The sequence below is a fragment of the Gossypium hirsutum genome, chromosome D11, assembly GCF_007990345.1.
Source record: "Gossypium hirsutum isolate 1008001.06 chromosome D11, Gossypium_hirsutum_v2.1, whole genome shotgun sequence".
NCBI classification, from domain to species: Eukaryota; Viridiplantae; Streptophyta; class Magnoliopsida; order Malvales; family Malvaceae; genus Gossypium; species Gossypium hirsutum.
Window position 1 is genome coordinate 783134 of NC_053447.1, and position 26722 is coordinate 809855.

Consider the following 26722-nt stretch of genomic DNA (forward strand, 5'->3'; position numbering starts at 1 on the left):
ATTCATGTTAAAAGAAAGACTAGGAAGCCCAAACTTTGACTCACTTTACCCTTAAAAAACCTCAATAAAATAATTCATAATTTATTCAAAATCGTAAATTAATTGTCTTATTGATTTGATTTTCCATCTAGTTTAGAGAGAAAAAATGCCTTAGTCAATAACCCTTTCATAAAAAGATACATCTCAATCTTTTAAAATTTAATTAAATTATTGATGTATTATGGAATTTCTTCATGTTAAACATATGATCGTATCGGCTGAACTTATAAGCATTTTAACTCTTTTAATAAAAAAGGTTGACTGTAAATATAATAATAAGAGATGTATAAATCAGGATATATTCAAACATTAATAAAGGGCATCACATCAATCAAAGTCATAAACAGAAATTACAAAACAGCAAAAACTATAAAAACAGACGGCCAAAATAGCACAAATCAAGCAGGACCATGTCTTGCCTTCTATCAAAAAACCAAAATCAGCTTTGCATTGCACATTCCCAAGCATCCAACTATTTCTTCCGATACTTCCCGAAATATCTCTCTTGCAGTATCTTCAATCCCATGTATCTGCATCTCATGATTTATTGAACAAAACCCATATTAATTTCAATCATACATACATACACACACACACATTGATGTGCTAATGTTGCTTACCTTCCAAGCATCATAACAGTAGCTTGAGGATTAGTCCCAGGGGAGGAAGTAAATGTGGATCCATCAACAATCCTTAAGGCCTCCACACCAAGGACCTTGTAGTCGCGATCGACAACCTTGCCGAGGCGGCAGCCTCCGTGATAGTGCCAAATTGTCATCACGGTGTCCATGCAGAATTTTTCCAAGGAGAATGCCGAAGTAAGGTGCCTAGGTCTTTGATTAAGGGGAAGGTTAACGATCAGTTCTAGGAGAGCCTTAGCCGACAAGATTTCATAACGGAAATTCGAGAATGATTTGGAATATACAGCGTCTATAGCGATTTTCACACCGTGCACGCACTTCATCAAGTCCTCTGGTGCCTGGAAATAGTTGAAGGTCACCTTAGGGTTGTCACGAGGATTCATGTTCCGAAGCTCAAGATAACCTGAGGAAATCGGGTCTTTCACTTTCTCAAAAATAATTCCGCCTCGTATCCTCGTGTCGAGGAGTGACTCGGGGTTCAGTATCCCTTCTTGAAACAGCTTAGTACTACTCTGCTCGGTCTACATTTTTCAACCATAGTTAAAAATTGAACTCTAAATATACAGAAGCCTTTTTTTAGTTAAAAGTAACAAACCTGGTTTAAGATAGCAGCCAAGGCTTTAGCAACACTACGAGACCAAGAGGGAGTGAAACTTATCCCACTACAAGCTTCAATATAACTGCCGAACCGGGTGATGCCAACGAACGAAACGAGTGAGAGCTCAACAGGACTCGGAGACGGAACCAACAGAACGTTGAGCGGATTATCAACCAGTCCTTGACCCACCATGGGTTGGTCCATCACAACTTTGATACCAAATTTCTTAAGCTGCTGAGAAGGGCCTATGCCACTTAACATCAACAACTGTGGGCTACCAAGGGCACCTGCCGATAAGATCACCTCGCTTTTATAATCTTTTGTCAACAACGCCCAATGTTTCTTCCCCAATTCGTCTTCGAAAACAACCCCTTGAGCTCTTGTTCTTGAAAAAACTGAATCAAACACAACATATTAGATATATATGTTGGGGTTCCTACGACATAAACAAAAACAAGTTCCATTTACCTTCTGTTTCAAATATAATCTTTTCTACCGTGGCATGCAAGTAAACCTTAATCCTGTATGGATTAGCATACTCTAGTAAATCTGCTGCTGTATGTCTATGATCATCCCCATCAAAAATAGTTCCACCAATTTTAGTCCCGTAAATATGATCAAATGTAAACCCGTTATTCGGCAAAACTCCGGCTTCGAGTAACCCATCTCGTAATGCAGATTGCCATTGTAACATAGGTGGTTCAAAAGCTATCTTCTTTTCAACCCATTGGTATGAATAATTAACCAAAGCTTCATTCAAACCGGCTTGTTTCAAGAACTCAGGTTCAGCACGCGAGTAAAACCCTGCGTTAATCACTGATCCACCACCAAGAACACGAGCTCGGGCGTTGTACACACCATCCTCAGAGGTGAACTCTTGAGCATACGAACTGGGGGAGACGTCTAATAAATTAGGGAAGAAATTCCCTTTGTCCGACTTGGTAGGATTCTCGTAAGGCGACCCTCCTCTTTCCAAGACTAAAACGTTCGCACTTTCAGACAACGTCGCTGCCAAGGGACAACCTGCGGTCCCACCACCGATGATTATGTAGTCGTAAAACAACACTTCTGGCGCCATCGTTGCTTCATGAACAAAGCTGTAATACGGAGCTGCAGCCAAAAACAGTCAAACCCAATTGTTCACGTATTACATTCAAACTTTTACGTTCATAAGATCATATACATATATATATGTATGTATGCATAGAATACCTTTCTCTGCGAGAGAGAGGCCATGAAAATGAAAATGAGAGACATAAACAAGTGAAAGAAACATCCAAAATTCGAAACCCATGTTGTGTTCACTAAAAGATGGAACATCAATCAATCTACTCTGCTTTTAAATAATCTGTCATTTCCTCTTACTACGACCCTAACGTTCTTTAGGTACAAAGAATGCCCCAATGTTTAAGATTTCTAGTTCAACAACAATGTATTTTTTGTTCCTTGCCTTAGAACCAAAGATTCAAGCTTGTTAAAATGCTTGCAACCTGGTCTGAATTTATTGTTGTAAAACCTTAATTGCCGGTGAAGATGTATTTTGGGTGTTGATCAATTCACTTTTTTCTTTTTGGTGACCCTTAGTGTTCACAAACGGAAAGTACAGTAATTTGGCTATGATCGAATCTGTTGATATATTTGGTATCTTGTACACACAATCAAAAGTCTTATAAATGGAAAAGAAGTTGAATTTTTTAAAAATTCAACTGAACATCCCTAAATTATTGTTCATATTTTAAATTATTCTTTAAATTTCAAAACATTCTAATTGAGTTTTTAAATGATCAATATTGTGTCAATTAAATCTTTTCTATCAGCTTAGTTGTCAATTTAGATATTGAATACTGATTCGAATTTAACATGAAACATGTTTAAAACACGTAGATCAAACTATAAACAAGTGTGCCTACCTTGTAAGTAATTAAATTTTCTTGCTCTCCATGCAATACGTACACAATTGATACGACAATAATATTTAGGATGACCCAATAATATTTAATGTCTAAACTATTAGTTAAGGTAATAGAATGACCCAATTGATACTACAATAATATTTTCAAAACTTATTTAGGATGTTTTAATTTTAGAAATCAATTTAAAATTAGCATCACAATTTGAGGGGTTTTAGTGCAATTAATCCAAAAGGAAAACACTTTGTTTCATACCATTACCCGACTTTGTTTTGCTTTTTGAACAAGTACATGAGGTCAAATGGGACCACTTTGTGACTGATAACCACTCTCATTCATTTAAAAAAAAAAAAGAAGTTTAAACTATTTAGATAAAAAAAATTAATAGAGATTTATTGGATTGATTAAAAATTTAAAATTTTTTATTTAATATTTTAATATTTTTAAATAAAAAACCAGTGACTTGGCGAATTATAAATGAAATATTTTTATTTGAAAGCTATTCTTTTTATTATTTTTGGGTTAAGTGAAATTTGAAAATTCATAACAATCACACATAACATTTTAAGTATTTTGTATGTTTATGTTTTTATCTATAACTCTAAACAATCTGCTCAAGCTTTTGGAGGTTTCTTGCATCATAAGAGGAAAAGAAATAAAAGTAAATAAGTATCAATGAAAGTCAAAAAAATTTAGATTCCAACTTAAATAAATCAATCAAAACTCTCAAGTTAAATTTATCAACTGAAATTATTTTTTCTTTCTCTCAAACACATTAATAATTAAAATGTTATGCTAAACTTAATCATCTTAAAAAGAATTTGAAAGATGCAAACTTTGGGAAGTTTAAAATCTCCCTATAACAAACTCAAAACCCCCTTCAATTTTCTAATATTTTTTAAATGTAATGGTTTATAGTTTACTAAAGAATTTGCTTCTAAACTTATATTGGTTGTTATTTGCTTCATACAAAACAAAATTATTTGGGGGTGTATATTTTTTTATTCAAACACCTAAATTTCACAATTGATTTCATATTAAAGCTTCAACTAGGCAAAGTTAATCCATGAACTTGACAATTACATGTAAATTGAGGCTTCAACTTTAAGATTTTAAAAGAAATATCAAGGGCTAACTTTGACAAAACAAAGTTCAAGCCTCCAATATGAAAACAATTGTCAAGTTTAGAACCTAAATTGGATTAAAAAAGTTCGGCCCTAAATATAAGAACAATTGTCAAATTCATGACCTAACTTGAAACAAAAAGGGTTAAGGTCCCATAAAATATTTAACCCGAAAAAAAACTCGCAAATCAAATATTTTTCCAATGACTTCAAAAAAAAGAAGAAGCACTACACCAAAACAGGCTTTTAGCGGCGCTTTTTAGCGCCGCAAATACTTCAAAGCGCCGCAACAGAAGCCGCTAATGACTGCGCCGCTAACTTTAGCGGCGTTTTTAGAAAAAAATGCCGCTAAAGGTGTTGGTCTATAGCGGCGCTTCTAGCACAAACGCCGCTGAAGACTAAGACCTTTAGCGGCGCTTTCCCCACAAAAGCCGCTAAAGACCATGATCTTTAGGGGTGCTTTTTCCGCAAACGCCGCGAAAGACCCTTATCTTTAGCGGCCGGGCGGTCAATACTTACCCGGTTGGTATAGCACATACTCAAGGCGATAAAGCGTAATATATACTCATAATTTAAATATATTTATCTTATTATTAAGAACATATTTAATATATAAATTAATAAAACTAATTAATCTGAGCTTAAACCTTAATCTCTAAACCTTAAATCACTAACTCTTAACCCATATCCCTAAACCCCAAACCCCTACCCCTAAACCCTAAACATTATTTAATATATAAATTAAAAAATACTAATTAATCTAAATCCTAAACCCTAACTCGACCCCGAATCACTAACCCCTAACCCCTAAACATTATTTAATATATAAATTAAAAAAACACTAATTAATCTAAATTAATCCTAAACCCTAGCCCTAAATCCCTAACCCCAAAACATTATTTAATATTATATAATTTAAAATATATTAATTAGTCAAAACCCTAAACCTTAACCTAACACCGAATCCATAAACCCTAAACTTCTAACCTTTAACATCTAACTCTAACCCCTAACCCCTAACCAATAAACCTTAAATCACAACCCTTAAATCAAAATCCCTAATTCCATAATCTATAAACCTTAAAATTGTAACTCTTAAACCGGCCCTAAATCCTAAATTAACCATATATATATATCCTAAACTATAATGATAATTAAATTAAATATTTTAAAATTAATACTATCGTATCTTTTACAATTATATTTGAAATTGTATAATATATAAATTAAAAATCAATCAATTATGTATCCAAAAAATTTTAAAATTATTTTAAATAATAGTATTTTAATTTCTCCATTTTTAACAAATATTTTTCTATGTTTTTTTTATTTCAAATTATTTCTACGTGTCATTATTTCAAATTTATCCATTTTTAACAAATATTCAGTTAAAAATAAATTGGATTTTAATTAATATAAATAAACAAATTACATAGCAAATAGATAGATAAAATGTTTTTGCAGAGTTTCCTCAAAAACGCCGCTAAAGGTACGAGTATTAGCGGCGCTTATTCAAAAACGCCGCTAAAGACCCCAAAAACTCAGAAAACGGTGCCTTGGGCTTAGGCTTTTTGCGGCGCTTTCCAAAAAACGCCGCTAATGCTTATTTTTAGCGGCATTTTTTAAAAATCGCCGCTAATGATCGACCTTTAGCGGCGTTTTTCCAAAAGCGCCGCTACTGCTTGATTTTTAGTGGCGTTTTTTTGTCCAAACGCCGCTAAAAGCCTGTTTTGGTGTAGTGAGAGGTGATTGAGTTTTACTCATCAGAAGGAAGTGTTTTGAAACACACTTAAACATATATTATTTTCTGATTTAAGGGTTTGATACGAAGATTATAATTAATAGCAAGACTAATATAAAAAAAATTACCAAAAAAAACCATAAAAAGTGGCGGATATTAAAGCCTCATCAATTGAAGTTCCATAAAAAAGAATGGTCCAAACTCATGCAAAATCAAGGTTGCAATAACATGAAAGCCACTACTAAAAGTAATTAATGGTATCTATGGAAACTTCAAATAACAGCCTTTTAGCTACCAACTACCTAGCCAGCAATTCATAATTTCAAACACATGTATAGTTTGTATATATATAAAGCATAGGAGGAAGCCTGGAAATTACTGTCTATCTTGATTAGGGTAAACTTGGAACAAAAGTCAGAATGCTATTTATTCTTACCATTCAAAGCATGTTTGGGGACACTATTTCACTGTAATCGTTTGCTTTCTAACCCGTGCAGGCAGTACTATGCCTTCACCCATCGTCTACTATTGGGCTTTTGCCTGCGCCACTTGAACTGATTAGAAGAACAGCCATAGTTCTGCATGCTAGGGTTAAATTTAAGCCCATTAAGAATTGCCATATCAGGAGGCCTCAAGGATAAGAAATATGTACACCTGTGTAGGACAATTAAGCACTTTAGTTGATTTTGTATCTTTGATCATTGTTCCAAGATGATTATTCTTACACCGCCATTGTAATTAAAAAAACTCCATCACGTGTAGAATTACCACTACTAGTTGGTTTTGTACATTTGATCATTATTGCCATTCACAGTGGGCAAATAATACTATGGTAAAAAACCTTTCCAATCCCTTTCTTTCAACTTCGAAATTCAACAAATTGATCTCTTTCAAAAAATTAAAAGTAATTTAACCTAAAGATGATCATGGGCCGAGCCAGGCCCAAAAAAATTTCGGCCCTCATCCTAGGCTCAGGCCCGGCCTGACCCGAAATATGGGCCTAAAATTTTGTCTATGCCCGGCCCGGGAAAAATTCTTAAGCCCAAGTCCGGCCCGGCCTAGCCCATTTTTTTAATAAACACCAAAAATTTATTTTAAAAAAAAAGTATTTTAAAATATTTTAAAATTAAAAAAATAAAATATATATTTATTATATTCGGGCCAAAAAAGTGATGCCCGAGGCCCGGCCCGTTTTCTAAACGGACCTCTTTTTTTGCCCAACCCCATATTTCGGCCTAAATTTTACCCGAATCCTCCAATATTTCAGGCAGGCCGTCGGGCCGGGCCAGGCCGCCCTGCCCATGACCACCTCTAATTTAATCTCTGTCAATGTCAATTTCAAAAGTTAACAACTAAGAACAATTAATCATAATGATAATATTAATGTTTTTCATCAATTGTACATGATTTTAATTGGTATAATAATAAATTTACTCTTCAAAGTTCACACATTCTATTAATTTGGCCCTAATTTAACAAATTTATCCACAAAATTTGTGTAAATGTTGAGACTAAATTTGTTAAATTTTTTTTAGAATTAAGGCCAAAATAACAAAATATGTAAACATTAAAGGCTAAATAATACCAATCAAAATCATGTAAAATTGACGAATGACATTAACTCTGTGATTAATTGTCCTCAGTTGCTCACTTTCGAAGTTAACAGAGATTAACTTGATCCAATTTTTTCGAAAACGGCTAATTTGCTGAATTTCGAAATTGAAAACGACTTTTACCTATTTATTGTAAAAAGAAGGCATAATCTTATGTTTGATACTTACTAAACTTCCACATCTTACTTTAAAAATTGAAAACCAACTTTTATCGTGGAAGGGATGTAGCTTAAAGTAAAGCCTAAAGAGAAGATGAAGATCTTTGAAAAGCATTGGATATACCTTCAAGAGCAGAGCATCATCCGACCAAGCTAACCTTCGCTCACAGGGTAGAGAATGGCAAAACAACTAAGCTATCTTTGAATAAGTAGCTCGCTCTAAATGAGCTAGTCATGGAGACTCAATTAACCTAGCTTAAAAGAATATCATATATAAACCTTTAGACTTGCACATTTCTTAGCAATGTAGAATTACTCAACATTGCAAACTACTAACGACAAAGTCAGTTCTCAAAAGCAGCCAAAGTTGGTTTAAGGTTTCCAAATGTATGACATGAGCATTATGGCAAAAGGTGTAAACATGAGAATGGAAAAGGGATGCCAGTAAAGAAATCTAGACAGCAACCTTGTCCAAGGTTAAAGGTTCATTTGTGGATTTGAATGTGTTTCTGATAAGCAACAACCTACAAAAACCCTTCAAAACTAACCTTAGCTCTACCAAACAACTTTCAACAGACGATAAAAACTTCCCTAAGTGCATAAAAGAGATCATGCCTAAAATCTTACCATGCTCCATTGATATTTCACTCTTTTTCCCAACCAAAGGATCTTATCTATGAACAACCAAAGTTATCATTTGAGTCACCAAAGCATGTGTTCACACCTTTTCTTTTTGAAAAAAAAAAAGGTTATTGCCATTTTCTGATTTTGCAGTTTTAGGAAATCAAATTCCACCAGCATATATCCAGTTAAACTGGATAGACAGATAGAAAATTTCACGAACATGCAGATTCTAATTGCAACAAATGTTTCAAATGTCAAATCTAAAGAAAATAAGATTTAATATAATCATAAACTATTTTAAACCTTTCGATGCAAAACTCTTCTAAAATCTGACCTCCAAAATAATAATGATCATAATCGGCTAAGCAACTTCCATAACGGATCTGGCCTGCTGCCTGTAAGCTCAATTTAAGATCAAGAGAAATCACTTATAGAGAATATGAGCATTTATTGAGAGACTACAAGAGGAACAAAAAGACTGCCATCGAGTTATCAAAGTTTGGCGACTCGGCTTTTACTCGGTATCCGTTTCTGACTCGTAGATCCTCGAGCCGGACTCACTCACGATAGGACGGCGAAAGATAATCTTCAATCTTGCCCAGGCAGGGAGAGAAGTTGGCTGGAAATGATGTGATTGGTATAGAGGGGAATTTTGAGTTTTTCGCGCGTGGGATTGAGCTGGCTAAGGAGAGGCACGGTTACAGAGACGGAGACAAGGTTGGTCGTAGCACGTGTCTTTACGTCGAAGTAACTGTTTTTAAACTTGTTAAATTCTGATTTTAATCCTTCTTCTATACTTTAATTTTTGTATTTAATTCCTATAATTTAATTTGGCTACTATACTTTTAGGTCTAAATAGTTATATTGATGTGATTTTTTAGTAAAAATATTACGGAGATTTTTGTATTGGTAGTTGAATTGTATTTTACTCTCTCTACTAAAAAAAGGTAAATTAATTTTTATATGTTAGATCAAATAGTAAAATAGTTATTCTATTAAAAATTTTATGTATTTTTACCCTTAAAAGCTAGCCTTTGTACATTAGCATGAGATATACGTGGCATGCACATGTAACTATCTGGTTATTTTGTCATTAACACTAGATTTTAACAATAGAAATTGATGAAAATTTTAATAAAAAAATTAATTTACTTTTTAATCTAATATATAATAACTAATTTATTCATATTTTGAATAAAGAAAGTAAAATGTGATCCGAACTCTGGTATATGTGCCTCCATAGCACTTTTATCGATTTTTTTTTAGAAACATCATTTTTCAATGAGGGACGGTAGCAACGAGGAAGAAGGGTCCTAGCCCACTTAAAAGTAAGAAAATTATGCTTTGGCATTTTTGAAAATTGTAAATTTACATGCTAATATATAATAAAATTATATTTTAATCTCTAAAAAATGTTAAAACTTTTGATTTATTGCTTTTAAAAAGTATAAAGTTATAAGTTAATATAATAATAAATTTGCTTTTTGACTCTCAAATTTTATAATTCAATTTCGACCTGTCCCAAAAAAAATTTCTAATTTCACCCTGTTTTCAATTTATCATGCTTAGATTCTTTTATGTTAGAAGAAAAGCTGTTAAGACAAAGATCATATTAGTGTTTTAATGAGAGTAATTAATAATATTAACTATTTAAGCTAACCATGCAATTATAAGATCAAATCTATAAAAATTAAAGGGACGAAAACCAAACTTGTCCTTAAAAGAAAAAACGCCTCTGAAGGAACGACACCGTATAAAATGGTCAATGACCAGTGGCATAATCGTCAATACGGATGAAATCGAATGTGGTTTTAGGAAAAACAAGACAACATTGTATACCTACGTGTCAAGATTCTGAGCTCAGCACTTTCACGAGATTCTGGTCTCACGGTCACGATTCCATAAAAACAATAAAATAATAATTATGATAATAATAAAATAAAAATAACTATTCTCCTCCTTTTTTCTCCCCAACATTGACTCTCACACCTTTCCTTCTTCTCCTCTTTTCTCCACTGAGTTCGTTTTTAAAACCAGCTCAACTCGGTTCTGCATATCGAACGCACTCTCCCCTTCTCTTTCTATCCTATTCCATGGGGCAGAATCCATCGCGTCATCTCTGGAACCTCAATCACCTATCCTTTATTCTGTAGAAAAAATAATAATTCAAGACATTTTTTTTATCTGTTGACTTTTTTTCCCCTTTCTTTTTGGCCATGAATCAAATAGCTCGAAGCCATTTGATTATGTTTCTTTTTGCTCTTTCCTTTCTTGTTCCTTCAATTGAAGCCAGTGAAGGTGATGCTGATCCGATTTACAAGTAAGTTGACTCAATTTCCATTCTTTTTTTTTTTGGTTCTATTCGCAGGATTCAACAAAAAAAATGAAGCTTGGGTCTTTAGCTTTTGAATATGTGATAATTTCTTGATATAAATAGATGCCCTTTTTGTTTAATTTCATGAAAAAGTTATGTTGGTTGATTATTTTTGAGAAAATTTTGTTTATAATCGGTGGTATACAAATAAGAATATTCTTAAAAAACAAACAATAATTACAGATTTTTATGGTGTTTGAATTTGCTATATTTACAATATTGTCTATTTGGATTTAATTTGATGACCTTAATGTCCTTTCCCGGCAATTTAACTGTTATTCTCGTTAGGTTTTTGACAATTATTCTTACGTGGTATGTTCAGGACTTGTTTAGAAGACTGTGAAAAAAGTGGGTGTGTAGGGGAAATGTGTTTTCAACACTGTAAATTCTCTTCCGATGGGAAACCAATTGATGGACCATGGTATTTGCAAGAACCCCTTTATCAGAAATGGAAACAATGGGATTGTCGGTCCGATTGTCGGTACCATTGTATGATTGCTAGAGAGGAACAGAGATGGAAACTCGGTGGGAAACCGATCAAATATCACGGAAAATGGCCTTTCCAACGCGTCTACGCGATCCAGGTTAACACAGGCGAAATGTGTCTTGTTGTTGTGTTGTTGTTTTTTACATTGTTGTTCTTGTTAGTGACGGTTTAATTTGGGTGATTTTTTTCAGGAACCGGCAGCTGTAGCATTCTCTGCGATAAGCCTCGCGATTCAGTTTCATGGTTGGCTCTCGTTTTTTATCCTTTTGAATTATAAGTTGCCTTTAAGGCCTGATAAAAAGACTTATTATGAATACACTGGCTTGTTTCACATCTATGCCATCCTTGCAATGAATTTCTGGTTTTGGAGTGCCGTTTGTCACACTCGGTAAGTAGTCCTCTTTGTACTAATGTCACGATTTAGAGAATTTTGACAATGATTAGTCCTTTTTTTCAATGCCTTTAGGAATTAATTCGAGTGATAAGGTGTTTGATCATGTGTTCACCATAGCGTGGATAGTGTAACTCTTGTGCAATGTTCTCTAACTTAATTCACCTGTAGAGATGTTGAGTTGACAGAGAAGCTGGATTATTCATCTGCCGTTGCACTAGTTGGATTCAGTTTTATTCTAACAATCCTACGAACCTTTGATGTGAGAGACGAAGCTTCGAGAGTCATGGTTGCTGCTCCGTTGATTGCGTTTGTGATGACACATATCTTGTATCTGAACTTCTACAAGCTTGATTATGGTAATTCAGTTTATGAATCACTGATCTCTTATCCTGAGTTATTCTCTTATCGGTTCGTTTTGGTATCCTTTATAACAAACCCGGATTTATTTGCAGGTCTAAATACGAAAGTTTGTATGGCCATGGGTGTAGCCAACCTCCTCATTTGGGGAGTTTGGGCCGGTATAACGAGCCATCCTTCACGGTGGAAGGTCTGGTTGTTCAATGTAGGGGGAACCATCGCATTGCTATTGGAAATATACGATTTCCCACCTTATAAAGGCTTTATCGATGCTCATGCTCTCTGGCATGCAGCCAATATCCCTCTCGCATACATTTCCTGGAGCTTTGTCAGGGACGATGCCGTGTTCAGGACCTCAACACTCCTCAAGAAAACGAAATGACTTTATTATCTGTCAGAAACGCGTGCACTAACCCCAAAACAGCGAAACCCTATCGAGTAACCGAACTCACCAGTGATGAAGCCATCGATGGGGGCTCTCCACATCTTCTCTTTTTACGCGTTTCTGTAGAATCTGTAAGTCCAATTTTTTAGACCGTCTTTTTTTTTTTTTTGTGAAGATCCGTGTATTCACGAAGATAACACAATTTCAATGTAAATTTTTGTGTTTTGTAGCTTTAAAGTAGCATGTTTTACTTGCATTGCTTGTTTTAGTCAGCTTTATGTAGCAACGAAGGCATGTTTAAAGCATATTCATATCATTTTCAAATTGATTTTATTTTGTTTTGGGATTTCGATGTTAAATTTTCCTGAGACTAGTTTGAAAACTCATTTAGTCTAATTTTTTATAATTATGGGTAATCTAAGTATAGTTTGAATATTGCAGTTTTTACATGCAAATAAATAGCAACAACGAATTTCAAGCCCTTTTTAATTTTTTTACTTATACAATTGTGTAATTACAGTTCCTATTTCTTAAAAGAAATAGTAGGTATTTAAACTTTAAGGTAAATTATACCCAAATTATTAGTATGTTTATGTCTTTATCTTTTACTTTTTTTAAAATTACAAATTAGCCACCATACTATTCAAAAGTTTTCATTCAAATTATTGGGTTGTTAAAATTATTTATATATAGTTTTCTGCATCAATCAAAAGATTTTTCTTTTCTTTTCTCTTCTATAGTTTAATTTTTTCTTGAAATGGCTTTAAATATTTTATTCTTCAATCTTCCGCATGGACCGTGTTATCAATTTAGATCTAAGAATTGCTCTACTAATTATGGATATTGATATATCGTATTGATCATCGAATTGTTTGTTAATCGATTTAAAAAAAATTGAATACTCCAGCAACTTAAATCCCTAGAGAAGCAACAATAAGAGATAAAGCCCAGAAGTAGTTGGAAGCCCATTTACAATGGTTGGGCTAAGCAAGTAGTGTGGTAAGCTAAAGTTGGCTAAACCTGATGCTATTTACAGCAACATTAGCTTTAATTAATGCTGTAGTTGCTTAATTATCAATTGATTTATGTGAAATCTTATAATGGCCTTTGGATTGATGGTTAGACTTTTTCCTTTGAGCTTAAAAATAAATTTTTTTATGCCAATTGAATCTTAATTCGACTGATACAGACATTATTGCTAATGTAGGAAGATGTGAGATTAGGTGCGTTAAAACATATTATCTTCCTATTTATAAATTTAGAAAAGGCCATAAATAATTTTAGATATTTTTGTCATTTTTTTCTATCATTTTTTCGATAATCAAATGATGCACCTAATACACACAGTAACACTTACGTGTCAGGATCGTGCGATCTGAATCAAAACTCCGGACCCCATTTAAGACCATCCGTACTTACTAAAATATTTGAAGTACGGAGCAATAATAAGGGAACAAGAAGCTATACCCTGACGAGAAGCCAATCTTACTAATCTCGTCCATGTATACACATATATATCCTAATTATAGAATTTCCTATGTATATTTAATACTTTAAATAGAATAGCTCCACAGCCGTACATAACCATCGGCAAACTCAAATTCTTGTTCATCTTTTTCATATCCACTGTGAGGCGGAGACATCATCATCCCCGCCGCCATGTTTGCCAGAAACTTTTCTCTCCCAAACACTGCTTCTTCGTCCAAATAAAACACTTCTTCCGACTCTTTAGTTCCCTCCACCGCCGTTTTTTCAGCTGTCTTTGAGCCATCTCCGGCGGAATCAACAGGTCGGAAAGCTTCCGCTGCCTCCGCCGCCGCTTTCTGGATGTCTTTCGGATCGGTAGAAGCTGGTACAGGGAGTCTCCAAGCAGAGTCAGCGAAGTTCAAACAAGCTAACCTTCCTCTCAGAGCTAACGCCGCCACGTCGTGAGCACGCGCCGCCATCTCTTCCGTCGGAAAAGTCCCGAGCCAAATCCTTGACTTTTTGTAAGGTTCCCTTACTTCACAAACCCATTTTCCGGAGTTCCTCCGGCGAACTCCTCGGAACACCGGGTGTCGAGTTTCCCGGAATTTCTTCCTTCCCGCTCGCTTCTTTGGGTAACACGAAGCTAACATCACGTCTTCATCGGAAAAATTCGGCGGACGAGAAGCTCCATTTCCACTCCCACTATCCGACATCGGTGACGAAACCGGCCCATAATCTAAACTCAAAGAATCCATAACAAGGAATAAAACTGTGAACTCAACTTTCAATTAATCAAATATTTGACTTTTAGCATTTGAATAAGGAGCTTGACACTGAAGTTTCACTTCCAGTAGAATAAAATCAAACCCAAAGTTGTAAGAAAAAAGGTAAGTGTATGAATTGGAAGTGTGAAATGAAAGGGGTTTATAAGTATCTGAAGTTGTTGAGATCATAGGATTAGAAAGTACACGAATTTTATACAGTTTAAAAATAAGGGGGACGAACACGGAAAGTCGAAGAGGATCCAGGCTGTGGGAATTGTGGGGGCAAAGGTGGATGGGCATCCACGCTTGGGTTTCTCTTTAGCCAGCTGTACCAATTTTTCAGACAACTTCTCGATACTTCAGGGAACGACACGTGTTCTATTTGACATTTTGACTGATTATTATTTTTTTGTGTTCGAGAAAATTATTGTTTCTGTAGCTGTCGGAGTCATAAGCGTCAGCTTCAGTATTATCTCTTACATTTCGAGCTACTCGCACCATTTATCTTTTAACTGTTCCAATGAGTGATGTAATTTTAATTTTGATTTATTTTTATAGTTGCCAATTTTTTGTACAACCTTGAAGCCTATACATAATGCTATGGTAAGCAAAAGATTTGTCTCTTCGCTAAATTAAGGAAATTTTATTATTAAACTCACAAATCATTCACTACAATATCAATCAACCACCTTATCTTAGCTTCTTACATCACTAATTAATTCATCTCTTGCAAATAAATATTTTGTTTGTTCAAATCCAACTCCAAAAACTCAAAATATTATTGAAATATATATTAAATTTGTTGACGTCCGAATCTAACAATATAGAGATGGGTGATTCATCTTGTTCAATGCAAGGTGAAGAGTTGCCTTGGACAATATTCATGAGAGATAATATTGGAATTGAGAGAGAAAGTTGAGGGAGAATAAAGAGAGAGTCTCCTATCCTTTTGTGGCTATGGGCTTTTATACCTTTAGTTGTGGCCTCAACGTGCCATTTGTCGAGCCTCTATTGGTGGGTCAAATACGATTTGTCAAGTGATTTGTTATTATAGGTTTGGATAGGGTAACGATTGGATATGTTGTTAAGCATTTTAGATTAACTGTGGTAATTGAAATCAGAGATGACAATTAATAAGCAAGACTTGTTTTTAAGAAGTAAGTGGAACCTTCATGAGTGTTAAGTCAATGAGTGTTTCGAATAATTTTTGTTTGAGGTATTTATTGAGCTTTCTACTCCGTTTAAAATATTGGGGCATTACAAATTTATTTTATGTCAATATTTATATATTTTTTAAAAATTGTTTTAATTTTTTGGGTAAACTATTAAAATAGTCACTTTTGTTTACCTCGGGTTACACTTTAGTCACGTTATCATGTTGTAACATTTTAGTCACTGAGCTGTTAATTGCCGCTAACGGTATAACAATAAGCTAATGTGGCACATTAAATCATCATTTCATACAAAAATTGTAGGTTAAATTATACAACTGCTCCCCATATTTTTCTATGTTTTGAGCAATTTAATTTTTTTCTTTTATATTCTTTCAACTTTATTTTATATTCTTTCAACTTTTTTTTTCTTTATTTTTCATTCCCTTCTACTTATCCCTCTGTTTTCCTCCATTCTCAAATTCTTTTAACGTATCAAACAGGACGGCACAAACCCTCTCTCAACTTATCCTCTCTTACACTCTCAACTCTCATCAAATTCAATCTCTCACTCACCATGGCACAAACCTTTATATGTGCCGCCACATCCACCTTCACATGCCACCTTACTCTATCCTTTCTCCTCCCCAAACGCCTCTTATACTTCAAATCCATCACCCATTCTCCTCTCATCCCTTTCCTCCGCTTTTCCGCTTCTCCCACCGCCCTCTTACCCCTTTTTCCCATATCGTTCAATGTCTCCCTCTTGCCCCCACATGCTTCACCTCTATCCAATGTCGCGTCAAATGCTCCGGGAACTCTACTTACTCTTTGCTCAACTTAGGGTCGAACTTCAGCAATCAACTGGCGATTGAAATGGCCCGGTTGTTTTTGGGTTGTGATTATGAGCATTGACTTATCATTATAGATAAGCCCGATGAAGAATGAGCTACTAAGTAGGAAAGGATCGATTGCTATATCAAAACCCTTGCTATAGTCGTCGACAGGTTTTTTCTGTGATTTTTTTTTGTGGACTATTTTGGGTGTTTGGATGCTGAGAAAGTTTGGAAAAATGGAAAGGAAAAAAATTGGTTTAATTTTGGGGAGGAAGATAGTATCTTGGATTTTTTATTACCTATTTTTTTAGGTTTACTTTTGTTTTCACAATAATTGATTCTTTGTTAAGATGTGTATGATACATTTCATTTCGAAGAGTTATTTTCTATTGCTTACATTATTAAGGCTTAGTTTGTATTTTAAGACCTTCTTGCTTGATATTTATTTGTTATTTGATACGTTAAAAGAAATGGAGAATGGAGGAAAACAGAGAGAAAAACAGAAGAGAATAGAAAATAAAGGAAAAAAATGAAAGTTAAAAGAATATAGAAGAAGAAAATTAAATTACGCAAAAGGGAACAATTGTATAATTTAACTTAAAAATTTTGTTTGAAATGATGATGTAACGTGCCACGCCAGCTTACTGTTACATCATTAATAACAATTAATGGCTCAGTGACTAAAATATTACAACATGTAAGATTTCAAACATAAGTGACCAAAATATAATTTAAGATGAACAAAAGTAACTATTTTAATAAATTATTTTTAAAAAATTGATAATCACGTGATATAATACGAAGATGTTGTCTTCGTCCCATAATTAGTGAAATAGAAAAAAGTTGGAAAACAAAAGTTAGGACGAGTGAGTGGAAAAAATGGGCGATGAATTAGAAATGAGATGAAAAGGGCAGGACAGTTGAACGGAACATTTTAAGACAAGAGTGGAAAACATATTTGGGGTGGCAAGGCAACCGGCATAGGGAAAAGCCGTACCAAACTTGAAGTGACGTCACACGAATTTCCTAATACACGGTTGACAGTTAAATACTTCCCAACCGCCATTTTTCCACTACCAGACAGAAAAAGAAACACACACACAAAAGGTGCGCCGATGCTGATGGATTGGTGACCCAGTAGGACTATAATTTATTTATTTACTTATTTATTGTATTTGCCGCGTCATAGTGCGTGTACGGCGTGGCCCATAACCCATTCCCATCTGCGGTGGCTTCCTCTCAGGCTCGGATATTATCCGCGTCAAAACCTATTATTATTATCCCAATTTGAGTTATTTATCAGATATTTCGTTTTAGGTAGTATGAAATTATTTTAAAAAAAATTAAACTGCCATGTAAATTCTTGTGTTGATTTTATCAAAGTTATTGATATCAACTTAAAAATATATATATAATACAAACTAATAGATTCAGTTAAATATAATGTCTAGGTTCTTTATTAAAAATCCTAATATAAAATGCATTTTTAGACATTTTATGGTATATGGGCTCTCAGTCTTGGACAGCCCACTTAGTCTTTTAAAGTATTTGGGCAAATTGTGGATTCATCACTTCAAATCATAATCTCTTGGGCTTTTTAAAGGGCAAATCTATATCTATACTTCCGTACTATTGTTTAAAGAATTAATTGAATAAACTTTTCCGATTTATGATTAAAAATTACAACATTTTAATTACATATTAAATTATCAATTATGTTTTATTATTATTGAAACTCTCAATTTAGCCATTAAATCTTATAAAACATAAATTAAAATTAAAAAAATATTCACCCACACCATGTAATTTAATTTGTAAAGGGAAAAAAAAAGACCATGTTCTTGTCTCCTTACACAAATTGATTCTCGTAATAATAAAGATAGAAAAGGCAAAAAAAGAAAAACCCAATTATTCCATTCTCTAGAAAAGGACTTCCTTTTTAAACATTATCATTTGATTTTTACACTTTATGCACCTCTTCCAATTTCTATTTGTAGGGCCATTTTTCTTGATTAGGGTTTGAGACAAAAAGATGGTCTAATCTTTAAATTCTAGATTTAAGTGTTAATTGATGATTTCAGTCAATTTTAATCTTTTATCATTACATTCAACTAATATTTCAATTGATATTTGTTACCCCAATAGTAAATTGTTAATTCAAGAATTGGATGCGAAACGGTAAATCATTATTAATACGTTAGACCAAAGAATAAATTGGCCTTTTATGTTAAAATTTTTATTAATTTTTACAATTAAAATTTATTGTGGCTAATGAAATAACCAGATAGCTACATGTGTCGTGCCACATGTACATTATGCTAATGTAGGTACAAGAACCAGTTATGAACATTAAAAATAAATGAAATTGTTAATAAAATGACTAGTTTGCTCATTGATTTAACATATAGTGACTAATTTACCAATTTTCTGAATAGATGGGCAAAATACAATCTTATTCCTAATATAAGGATCTCTATGATACTTTTACATAGATATTTCTCTTATATCACTGCGATATTGTAAAGGTTAATATACCATTTAGTATTGTTTTTAATGTTTAATTGAATACGTTTTTTTGTCCCAATAAACTAATTATATTTTTTTATGAGAATACGTGTCAAACATCCATTAAGTTATGTAATATCATTCGATATAAGTACCAAATTTAACATTGAATCCAAATTTATATATTAAATTGAACATTAAAATTAAACTTACGTACCACATTATACATTTAACTCACACTGTTTAATAAATGATCGAATATCTAAAAACATCCAATCATAAAACACAGTTACCGACATTCAAACGAATCATAAGCTAGATTGAATGATATATCTACATTATAATAATCAAATAGTCCATTATTATAATTTAATCCACTTTTAGAAAGACACAAATTCATCTTTTTCTTACCAAAAAAAAAAAACATTTTTCCTAGCACATATTAACAATTAAATTTAAACTCGACTAGGACTTTTTTAGCGTTTGTTTAGAACTCATAAAATAATTAAATGAAAAAGTAATTATTAACCCAGTAATTACATTCTCTAGTAATTATAAAGAACTATAATTGTCTAGACGTATTTCGCTGATATAGTATAATTACATCGTAATTTTCTATATCATGTTTGGTAGTACAAATTGTAATTACACAATTACATAATTTATATTTTTAAAAATATATTAATAAATATAAAAATTATTATTAGGATAAAAATAATCTCTAGACAAGTAACAAAAAATAAAATTAAATCATCATGTGTATTATGTTAGTCTAAAAAAGTAGTTGATAACACAATTAATAATAAAAACAGTAAAAAAGATAAACAATTAATAATCAAATCTCTTTTTTTCCATGTACTTTATCAAGTTTGGATCATATCAATTCTATCTATGACTGAAGTTATAAAATCTGCAACATACTAGTACGATCTAACATTGTTTTTTTATGTTATACTAAGGTGCTATTATTAATATAAAAAAATAGTTTTTTAGAACAACAAATGTATTCTAAACCGTATTTTGAAGCCTTGAATGTTTAAAATTAAAGAGTTCGCGAGCAATCTATGGTATTATACCCCAATATATTGTGCAAAAAAACTTTTTCTATTTACATATTAGAATCAACTTTATAATATTTGGTTTCATAGTCTAATTAGTCTATATTTTTAATTATAAAAATTTAATTTAGAGAACAATTTATGTTAGATTGAATATTTTTCGTAATATATAAATTAAATAAATAATAATATAAATTTTATAATATATAACATTGATAAAAAAATTTATAAATTACTCAATACTTTCAAAACACTTTTTTTTTATAAATAATATAATTTTTTGTCAAAATTTTAGAATTTTTTTATATATAAATAAGTTACAATAAAAAAAACCTATAACATTTTTTTTGTGAATAAGTATATTATTTTTATAATATATAACACGAACACATAAATAAGTTATGTCCATATTTGATCATAATATTTTCTAAATAAATAAATTATAATACTTTTATAAAATATAAACAAATTATAATAATTTTCCCTCATAGAAATTTTTTAGGATTTAAATAATATAATTGTTTGTTATAACTTTATAAAATCCACAAATTATTTTTATAACAATTTTTGTAGGATTTATGATGTATTTTTTTGCCTATAGCCATTCCAAATATTCACATGTGTTTATGTTTATAATATATATTTTTACAACTTTTGTAAAATTATATAAAAAAAGATTTGAATGTAATTACTCTAATTCTCACTCTCCTCCTTAAGAATTGAGGTGCTTCAAGTACACTCAATTCGGTGAGACCCACCAAATGCAATAGTTACCCAAACATGTCATTTTCGTGAAATTACAAATAATTACACTAAAATCTAATTACTAAATAAAATTCCAAGTTTCACCCCTTGTATTATGAAGGCTCCACCATTTAAACCAAATGTTGATGAAATGAGACAGATTGAAATATATAAATCTTAAACATGGAACAAAAGAGAGGGCCCCAAATCTGTAATTTTGACTTGAATTATTCGCTATGCTTTTTAAAACTTTTATTTATTAATTCTTTTTTACATTCAATATACAATTAGATCAAGAACATAAAAAAAAATCTCTTTTAATATTGTTTTCTTATATTTACAAAACTCTTAGATAAGGGACATTCAATTTCTTAGGGATAAGCAATGAGAATATGAAACATTTTTCCGATTTGATCCTACATTTTATATTTTATCAATATATGATTTTTTAACTTTTTAAGATTATGGTATTTCATCATTTCAAAAACTTTTATTTATTTTAAAATTTTTAATAATTATTTTTTATTTTTAGGTTTTATATCTTTTAAATTTTTTTTAGGAAACCACAATATCGTTTAGGAGCGAAGAGAAGGTCCTTGGCCTCCTAAAATTGAAAAATTTTGTTTGACCCTTTATTTTTTTAAAAAAAAATTATATGTTTAAAAATGGAGAAATTATATTTTTAGTCATCCAAAAACAATAAAATTGTGATTTAATCCTTCTAATAGTTGACAAAAAATATAAAGTATCAAAATAGTAAAATTATATTTTGGTTCTAAAAGAAAATACAAAAAAATTTTCTACCATTGCCCTTGTTATATAATCACAAACTAAAAAACCAATGTTAAAATTGGAGAGTAATATAAATAAAAGATAATGAAAACAAAAATAGAAAATTGATGAATGGATTGAAGAAACGAAAAGTTTTGAAGGTAGAGAGTAGTTTCTTTCATTTTCAAAAACATGACAAATTTGGAAATGGAGGTGGACACTGGACAGTAAGATATATGGTCTGCCATGCCATATATGTTTCAAAGTCTATGCAGACTTTTTCTTTTAAAATAAAGATGTCTGACTTATTTGATGGTCTTTATCAGGCAAGTTGGCCAACATGATCAGAGCATTTGAATTTTCATTTGGACTACCCTCACATCTTAGCACTAAATAAAACAGTGGATAAACAGTAGTTCTCATAGTACAGTGTTGGTTAGTCATTTTTCAACCTTATTTTCTAAATAAATGTGAAAAAATCATGTCATTAATGAGAGATTGGCCCACTTATCAGTTTGTTTAATGTTACAGCCTTGCTTGTCTCAAAAATTAAATGATGCTTAACAATGACTAATTTTATGGTAAAATGTGTTATTTTACCATTGGTGGACTTAACTTAATTGATTTATAAAATTATTACTCCTTCAATAAGATCAAAAGATTATGTTTTTTTTTTAAAATTTCTACAAGGAACCCAGAACAACTTAAAGGCTAAAACTTTTGGAATCATTGTCTCGTGAAATGTGAAATTTACCTGTCTGAAGATATGTCGGTCGTTGCTGATTTCACACCTTACATTTTTAACTTTGATGATAATATGAGCCTCTGTCTGTGACTAAGTTGACCGTTTTCTTTTTTCTTTTTTACGAGACAACCTCTGTTTGACCTACACTCATCTTCCATTGCCGACTTATTGCTATAAAATCTTGGATTCAGTAGGTTTAAATATATCTTTTTAGAGATGGAATTAAATTTTGTAGTTGACAATTGAGTTGAATTAGGCAATTGTTTTCATCGTCTAATCAATATCTAAACTTAATAATTATTCTTATTTTAATTACTAATTTAGACAAAAAGATAATTTCAGCCCAAATATGAAACAGTTGTCAAGTTCATGACATAAAAATATTTCAGACCTTAACATCAATTCAAAACTTGAGACCCTAATATAAGAATAGCAATGAAGTTGAGCCCCAACAACTTATTTGTGCCTTAAAATTTTGAATTGATGATTGTCTGAGAGATTTGTTTTGCAAATCGAGGATGAGACTTGCTGGATTGGGACCCCATGATGAAATAATGATAATATGGTGAAAATAAGTTAAATTCAAGCTGCAAACGAGACTACCCATGTGATCCCATGCAAGAAAATACCTTCTCAAAAAGCGTCACAAAATCTCTCTCTTTATCTTTTGGGATGGAGACTTCTTTCCTTGACTTTCGCCACAAATTTTGCCTTTTTAATCTCCGAATATGGTATCATTCTCCATATATGCATGATATTAATGTTGAATAGAGTCTAACCATAAGGAGATTGGAGTTGGAGTTCATTTTTTGATTTCAATTCCGGTTTAAATTTGGTAATCGCTAATTTAAAATACATGGATTTAATTTTGCAAATTAAATAACTTAGACCATCGCAAGGCATGATGTTCTAAAAGTTATACTAAATGAGGGTTAAGAACAAATTACTACAATATCGGACTAAAATGTCAAGCAACTCATCAACGAAAGATCCAAAGCGCCAAATTTGGAATTAAAGGTGAATGTCACCATATCATGTAAAAAAAGGTTCTCCCCACTCCACTCTGGAATGGCTACAAAATCCTGCCTCTCATACCATTACCCGAGAGAGTTCAAAAAAGAGTCTTTTAACTTTAGAAGAGCTGTTGCTTATTAGTTATTATAACAAAAGGAATGATGAAGAAAATGAATGAAAACAATTAGGAAAAGCCTCAAATCAGCTTAGTGATCTTCTCCATGAGATAAAAAGATAGAGAGATGACATGTATTCTTTCAATATATGTTTAGAATTAAAATACAGGCACATGTCATTATCTTAATCTTCTTTTTTTTTTTAAATTCTCATTAACGATTTAGTTAAAAAGAATCCTTAAATATTTACTTTTTTATGAGTAACATAAACAATACATACTCATTTAACTTACCACATAAACATGGCTTATGGATTGATCCCATAATTTTAGAAATACGGTATAACCACTCTTGACCAATAGACCAAATGTTGAGATTCTAATAAATTTAAAATAAAATAAAAACTATTTAGCTTAACATCTTTTTAATACCCAAATTTTGATATCTTCCAAACCCTAATGTAATGTTTTTTTTTCAAATAGATACGTAAAGGATGTTGTTTTGGTGATAAGGTGAATTTTGATTTTTTTTAATTACAACTATGTCACCAGTTTCATCTAGCTAGAAACAATAAATACAAACATTAAAATAATTAATTAATTGTTAACTACAATTAAAATAAATCAGAAAAAATTTCAAAGACTTGAGGTTAAGATTTGAAATTTCTCAGAACCTAAGTATTACCATGAAACTAACAGCGCATTAGAATCAACCGATGGGAAAAAACCCTAACCTGCATTGCTCTAAATCCCAATAAAATTTTTTGAAGGTAAATATAATTGTTGATGTCGCAAACATTTAAATTTATGGACATAAGAATTTGATATAATATTTCAACATTTTAAAATCAATGCTATCGCGCAATTAACTCACATATTTCTTTTTTTCACTTGCACTAATGCTGCAGCCCTGCCTGCAGTATTATTATTACCAACAAAAACCAGACATGGTGGTTTAAGTGGGAACAAATACAACACAAAAGTAAACAAAACCTGTTTTAAAAAACAGTTTATGCCGTTAACAGGATAAAGCAAATAATATATATATATAAAAGGTTTCCACTTTAAAGAAAGAAAGTTGTGTCGCTTCGAGTATCAAAATCCGTGCATCTCAGTGATAGTAAGGATATGAAATATCCCAGTTTAGTATCTTTATGCTATGGCCTATGGATTCTATATGGTGATTGAAAATAATACTATAAAAAGGAAAGAGAATTGGTGGTGGTACCAACCATCATACAGACAAGTCTGTGAGACCACCCCAAATGACTTTTAGCTTAGAAATAGGCTTTTTTTCATAGGCAATAAGGTAAGGAAAATAATACCAGAGAAAAAAAAAAGGTGAAAAACTCTAATTCTGAGGATGAGAGCCTGTCGTACCAACAGAAAAAAATTATGAGTCGTCGTCGTCCACCATTGGGATTTTGAGTGAAACACCGGAAAAAGACCTTATGCTCACGTATTACACTTTAATTGTACTTGTAAAAATTAATTTGCTCAATCCTTTAGTAGAGATAGATGCAATAAGTAAGTGAAACACTAGTTATTAGAAAAACAAAAGAAAACCCAAGCTTTATAATAGCATCAACATTGCAACAGATATGTAAAACCACTCAGATTCTTCTTATATTGGCTTCTGATTTGTTCATATGTTTTTCCAGCAATGGAACAACCCCTAAAAGAGATAAAAACCAGAAGAGACAGAGTTAAAAAAAGAGGACAAATGACAGTACCTTCTGCATTTCATATTACTGAATCATCAGAAGCATCTAGACCCTAGTTTTTAAACCATGCTTCTTCTTCTTCTACATTTCATTGTACTGTATACTCTCTCTCATTCATCACTTTTACAGTGAATTTTTCTATTTTAAGTGTAAGTCCATAGTGTATCTACATCTGAATTATCTGGTGAATCATCAGAAGGTGGTGAGTTTATCCAGTTTGGAGGGCTTACTAGCATTCCCCCTGCCATATCCACCATCAAATTGGGAAAGTTTAAAAGCTCTTCCTCGTCGATAAATTCTTGACCTGAACATGTAATCTCCATAGCAGTAGTCGATGTGGTGTCCTCGTTTTTTGATGATGACCCAGTGTTGGTTACAGCCTTGGGTAGTAGTCTAGAAGCGGCGGCACTAGCAGCGGCGGCACGAATATCAGTTGCCGATGTAGAACCCACTTTCGGATACGAATGAACCATATCCGGAAAGTTCAGTTCCGCGTCGGGACCTTTTAGGGCAAGAGCAGCCACGTCATACGCGGTGGCTGCCATTTCAGGTGTAGGGTATGTCCCTAGCCATATACGCGTCGTTTTACGCGGCTCACGTATTTCCGACACCCATTTCCCACTCCTGCTTCTTACTCCTCGATAAACCGCCGGCAACTTTCTCGATGTGGAATTCCCACTTACGCCTTCTTTCGATGAGATCAATGGAGTAGATGATGGTTTCGGCGACTGCTCTTGCGGCGGAGCGTCAGGGATGGGAACAGTTGGTGGTGGCGGCTGGTCTTTTGGGGGCACATTGGTTGAAGAAGAATCAGATTCAGTCATGTTTGTGTGTAATATGGCAGAAATTTGAATCATGAGTAATGGGTTGGGGATTGGATTGGATTTATATGGTAAAAAAGAACGAAGAGGACGGGGGAAAGGGCGTGGCCGCGTGGGGAAATCGCGGAACCTTTTTTTTTTTCTTCTTTGAAGATGACTGATGATGTGATGGTTATGAGAGCGAGGCGCTAAAACAGCGCACACGTATTGGACAAATAGGGGCTCGACAATTAAAAAAATGGATTAGCTGTAAATTAACTGTTTTGTCTTACGGTCTACTCCCTGTCCTTCTATGATCCCCTTTTTCAATTCTACTCATATTCCTTCTTCCTTTTTCCTTTTCTTTTCTTTTTTTTCAATTACAACAACCCAAATAATTAAATTGACTAACCCGATTTAAACTCAGTCCACACTTAAAATTGTAAGCACCCTCCACTATCAGGCTATCCTATGAGGTTCATATCCCTTCTTTTTCATTCATCTCTATTTCAATCCATGTAATAGAAAATATATAACAATCATTCTCCACATCTTCAATTCTTATAAAATTTTAGAGAAAATT

General features: G+C 32.6%; 4 protein-coding genes across 4 annotated transcripts; 1 reads left to right on the forward strand and 3 right to left on the reverse strand.

Annotated features, from left to right (window-relative positions):
- Nucleotides 1-322: 322 nt before the first annotated feature.
- Nucleotides 323-2855, reverse strand: LOC107904624 (protein HOTHEAD). The gene is made up of 5 exons (XM_016831056.2): nucleotides 2491-2855; nucleotides 1747-2388; nucleotides 1276-1673; nucleotides 660-1201; nucleotides 323-569 (listed from the first exon to the last, which is right to left on the reverse strand). Exons 1-5 carry the CDS (start codon nucleotides 2570-2572, stop codon nucleotides 512-514), a joined length of 1722 nt encoding a protein of 573 aa, XP_016686545.1. The 5' UTR covers nucleotides 2573-2855; the 3' UTR covers nucleotides 323-511.
- Nucleotides 2856-10380: 7525 nt separating this feature from the next.
- LOC107904625 (post-GPI attachment to proteins factor 3) lies at nucleotides 10381-12750 on the forward strand. Its single transcript, XM_041105394.1, has 5 exons — nucleotides 10381-10768; nucleotides 11145-11406; nucleotides 11501-11697; nucleotides 11872-12059; nucleotides 12156-12750. The coding sequence occupies exons 1-5, from the start codon at nucleotides 10665-10667 to the stop codon at nucleotides 12440-12442; spliced, it is 1038 nt and encodes a 345-aa protein (XP_040961328.1). The 5' UTR covers nucleotides 10381-10664; the 3' UTR covers nucleotides 12443-12750.
- Nucleotides 12751-13732: 982 nt separating this feature from the next.
- Nucleotides 13733-14867, reverse strand: LOC107904627 (dehydration-responsive element-binding protein 1D). Its single transcript, XM_016831063.2, has one exon. The coding sequence runs from the start codon at nucleotides 14665-14667 to the stop codon at nucleotides 13999-14001; it is 669 nt and encodes a 222-aa protein (XP_016686552.1). The 5' UTR covers nucleotides 14668-14867; the 3' UTR covers nucleotides 13733-13998.
- Nucleotides 14868-25143: 10276 nt separating this feature from the next.
- On the reverse strand, nucleotides 25144-26317 carry LOC107904623 (ethylene-responsive transcription factor ERF027). The gene has a single exon (XM_016831055.2). The coding sequence runs from the start codon at nucleotides 26194-26196 to the stop codon at nucleotides 25483-25485; it is 714 nt and encodes a 237-aa protein (XP_016686544.2). The 5' UTR covers nucleotides 26197-26317; the 3' UTR covers nucleotides 25144-25482.
- Between the last annotated feature and the right edge of the window lie 405 nt (nucleotides 26318-26722).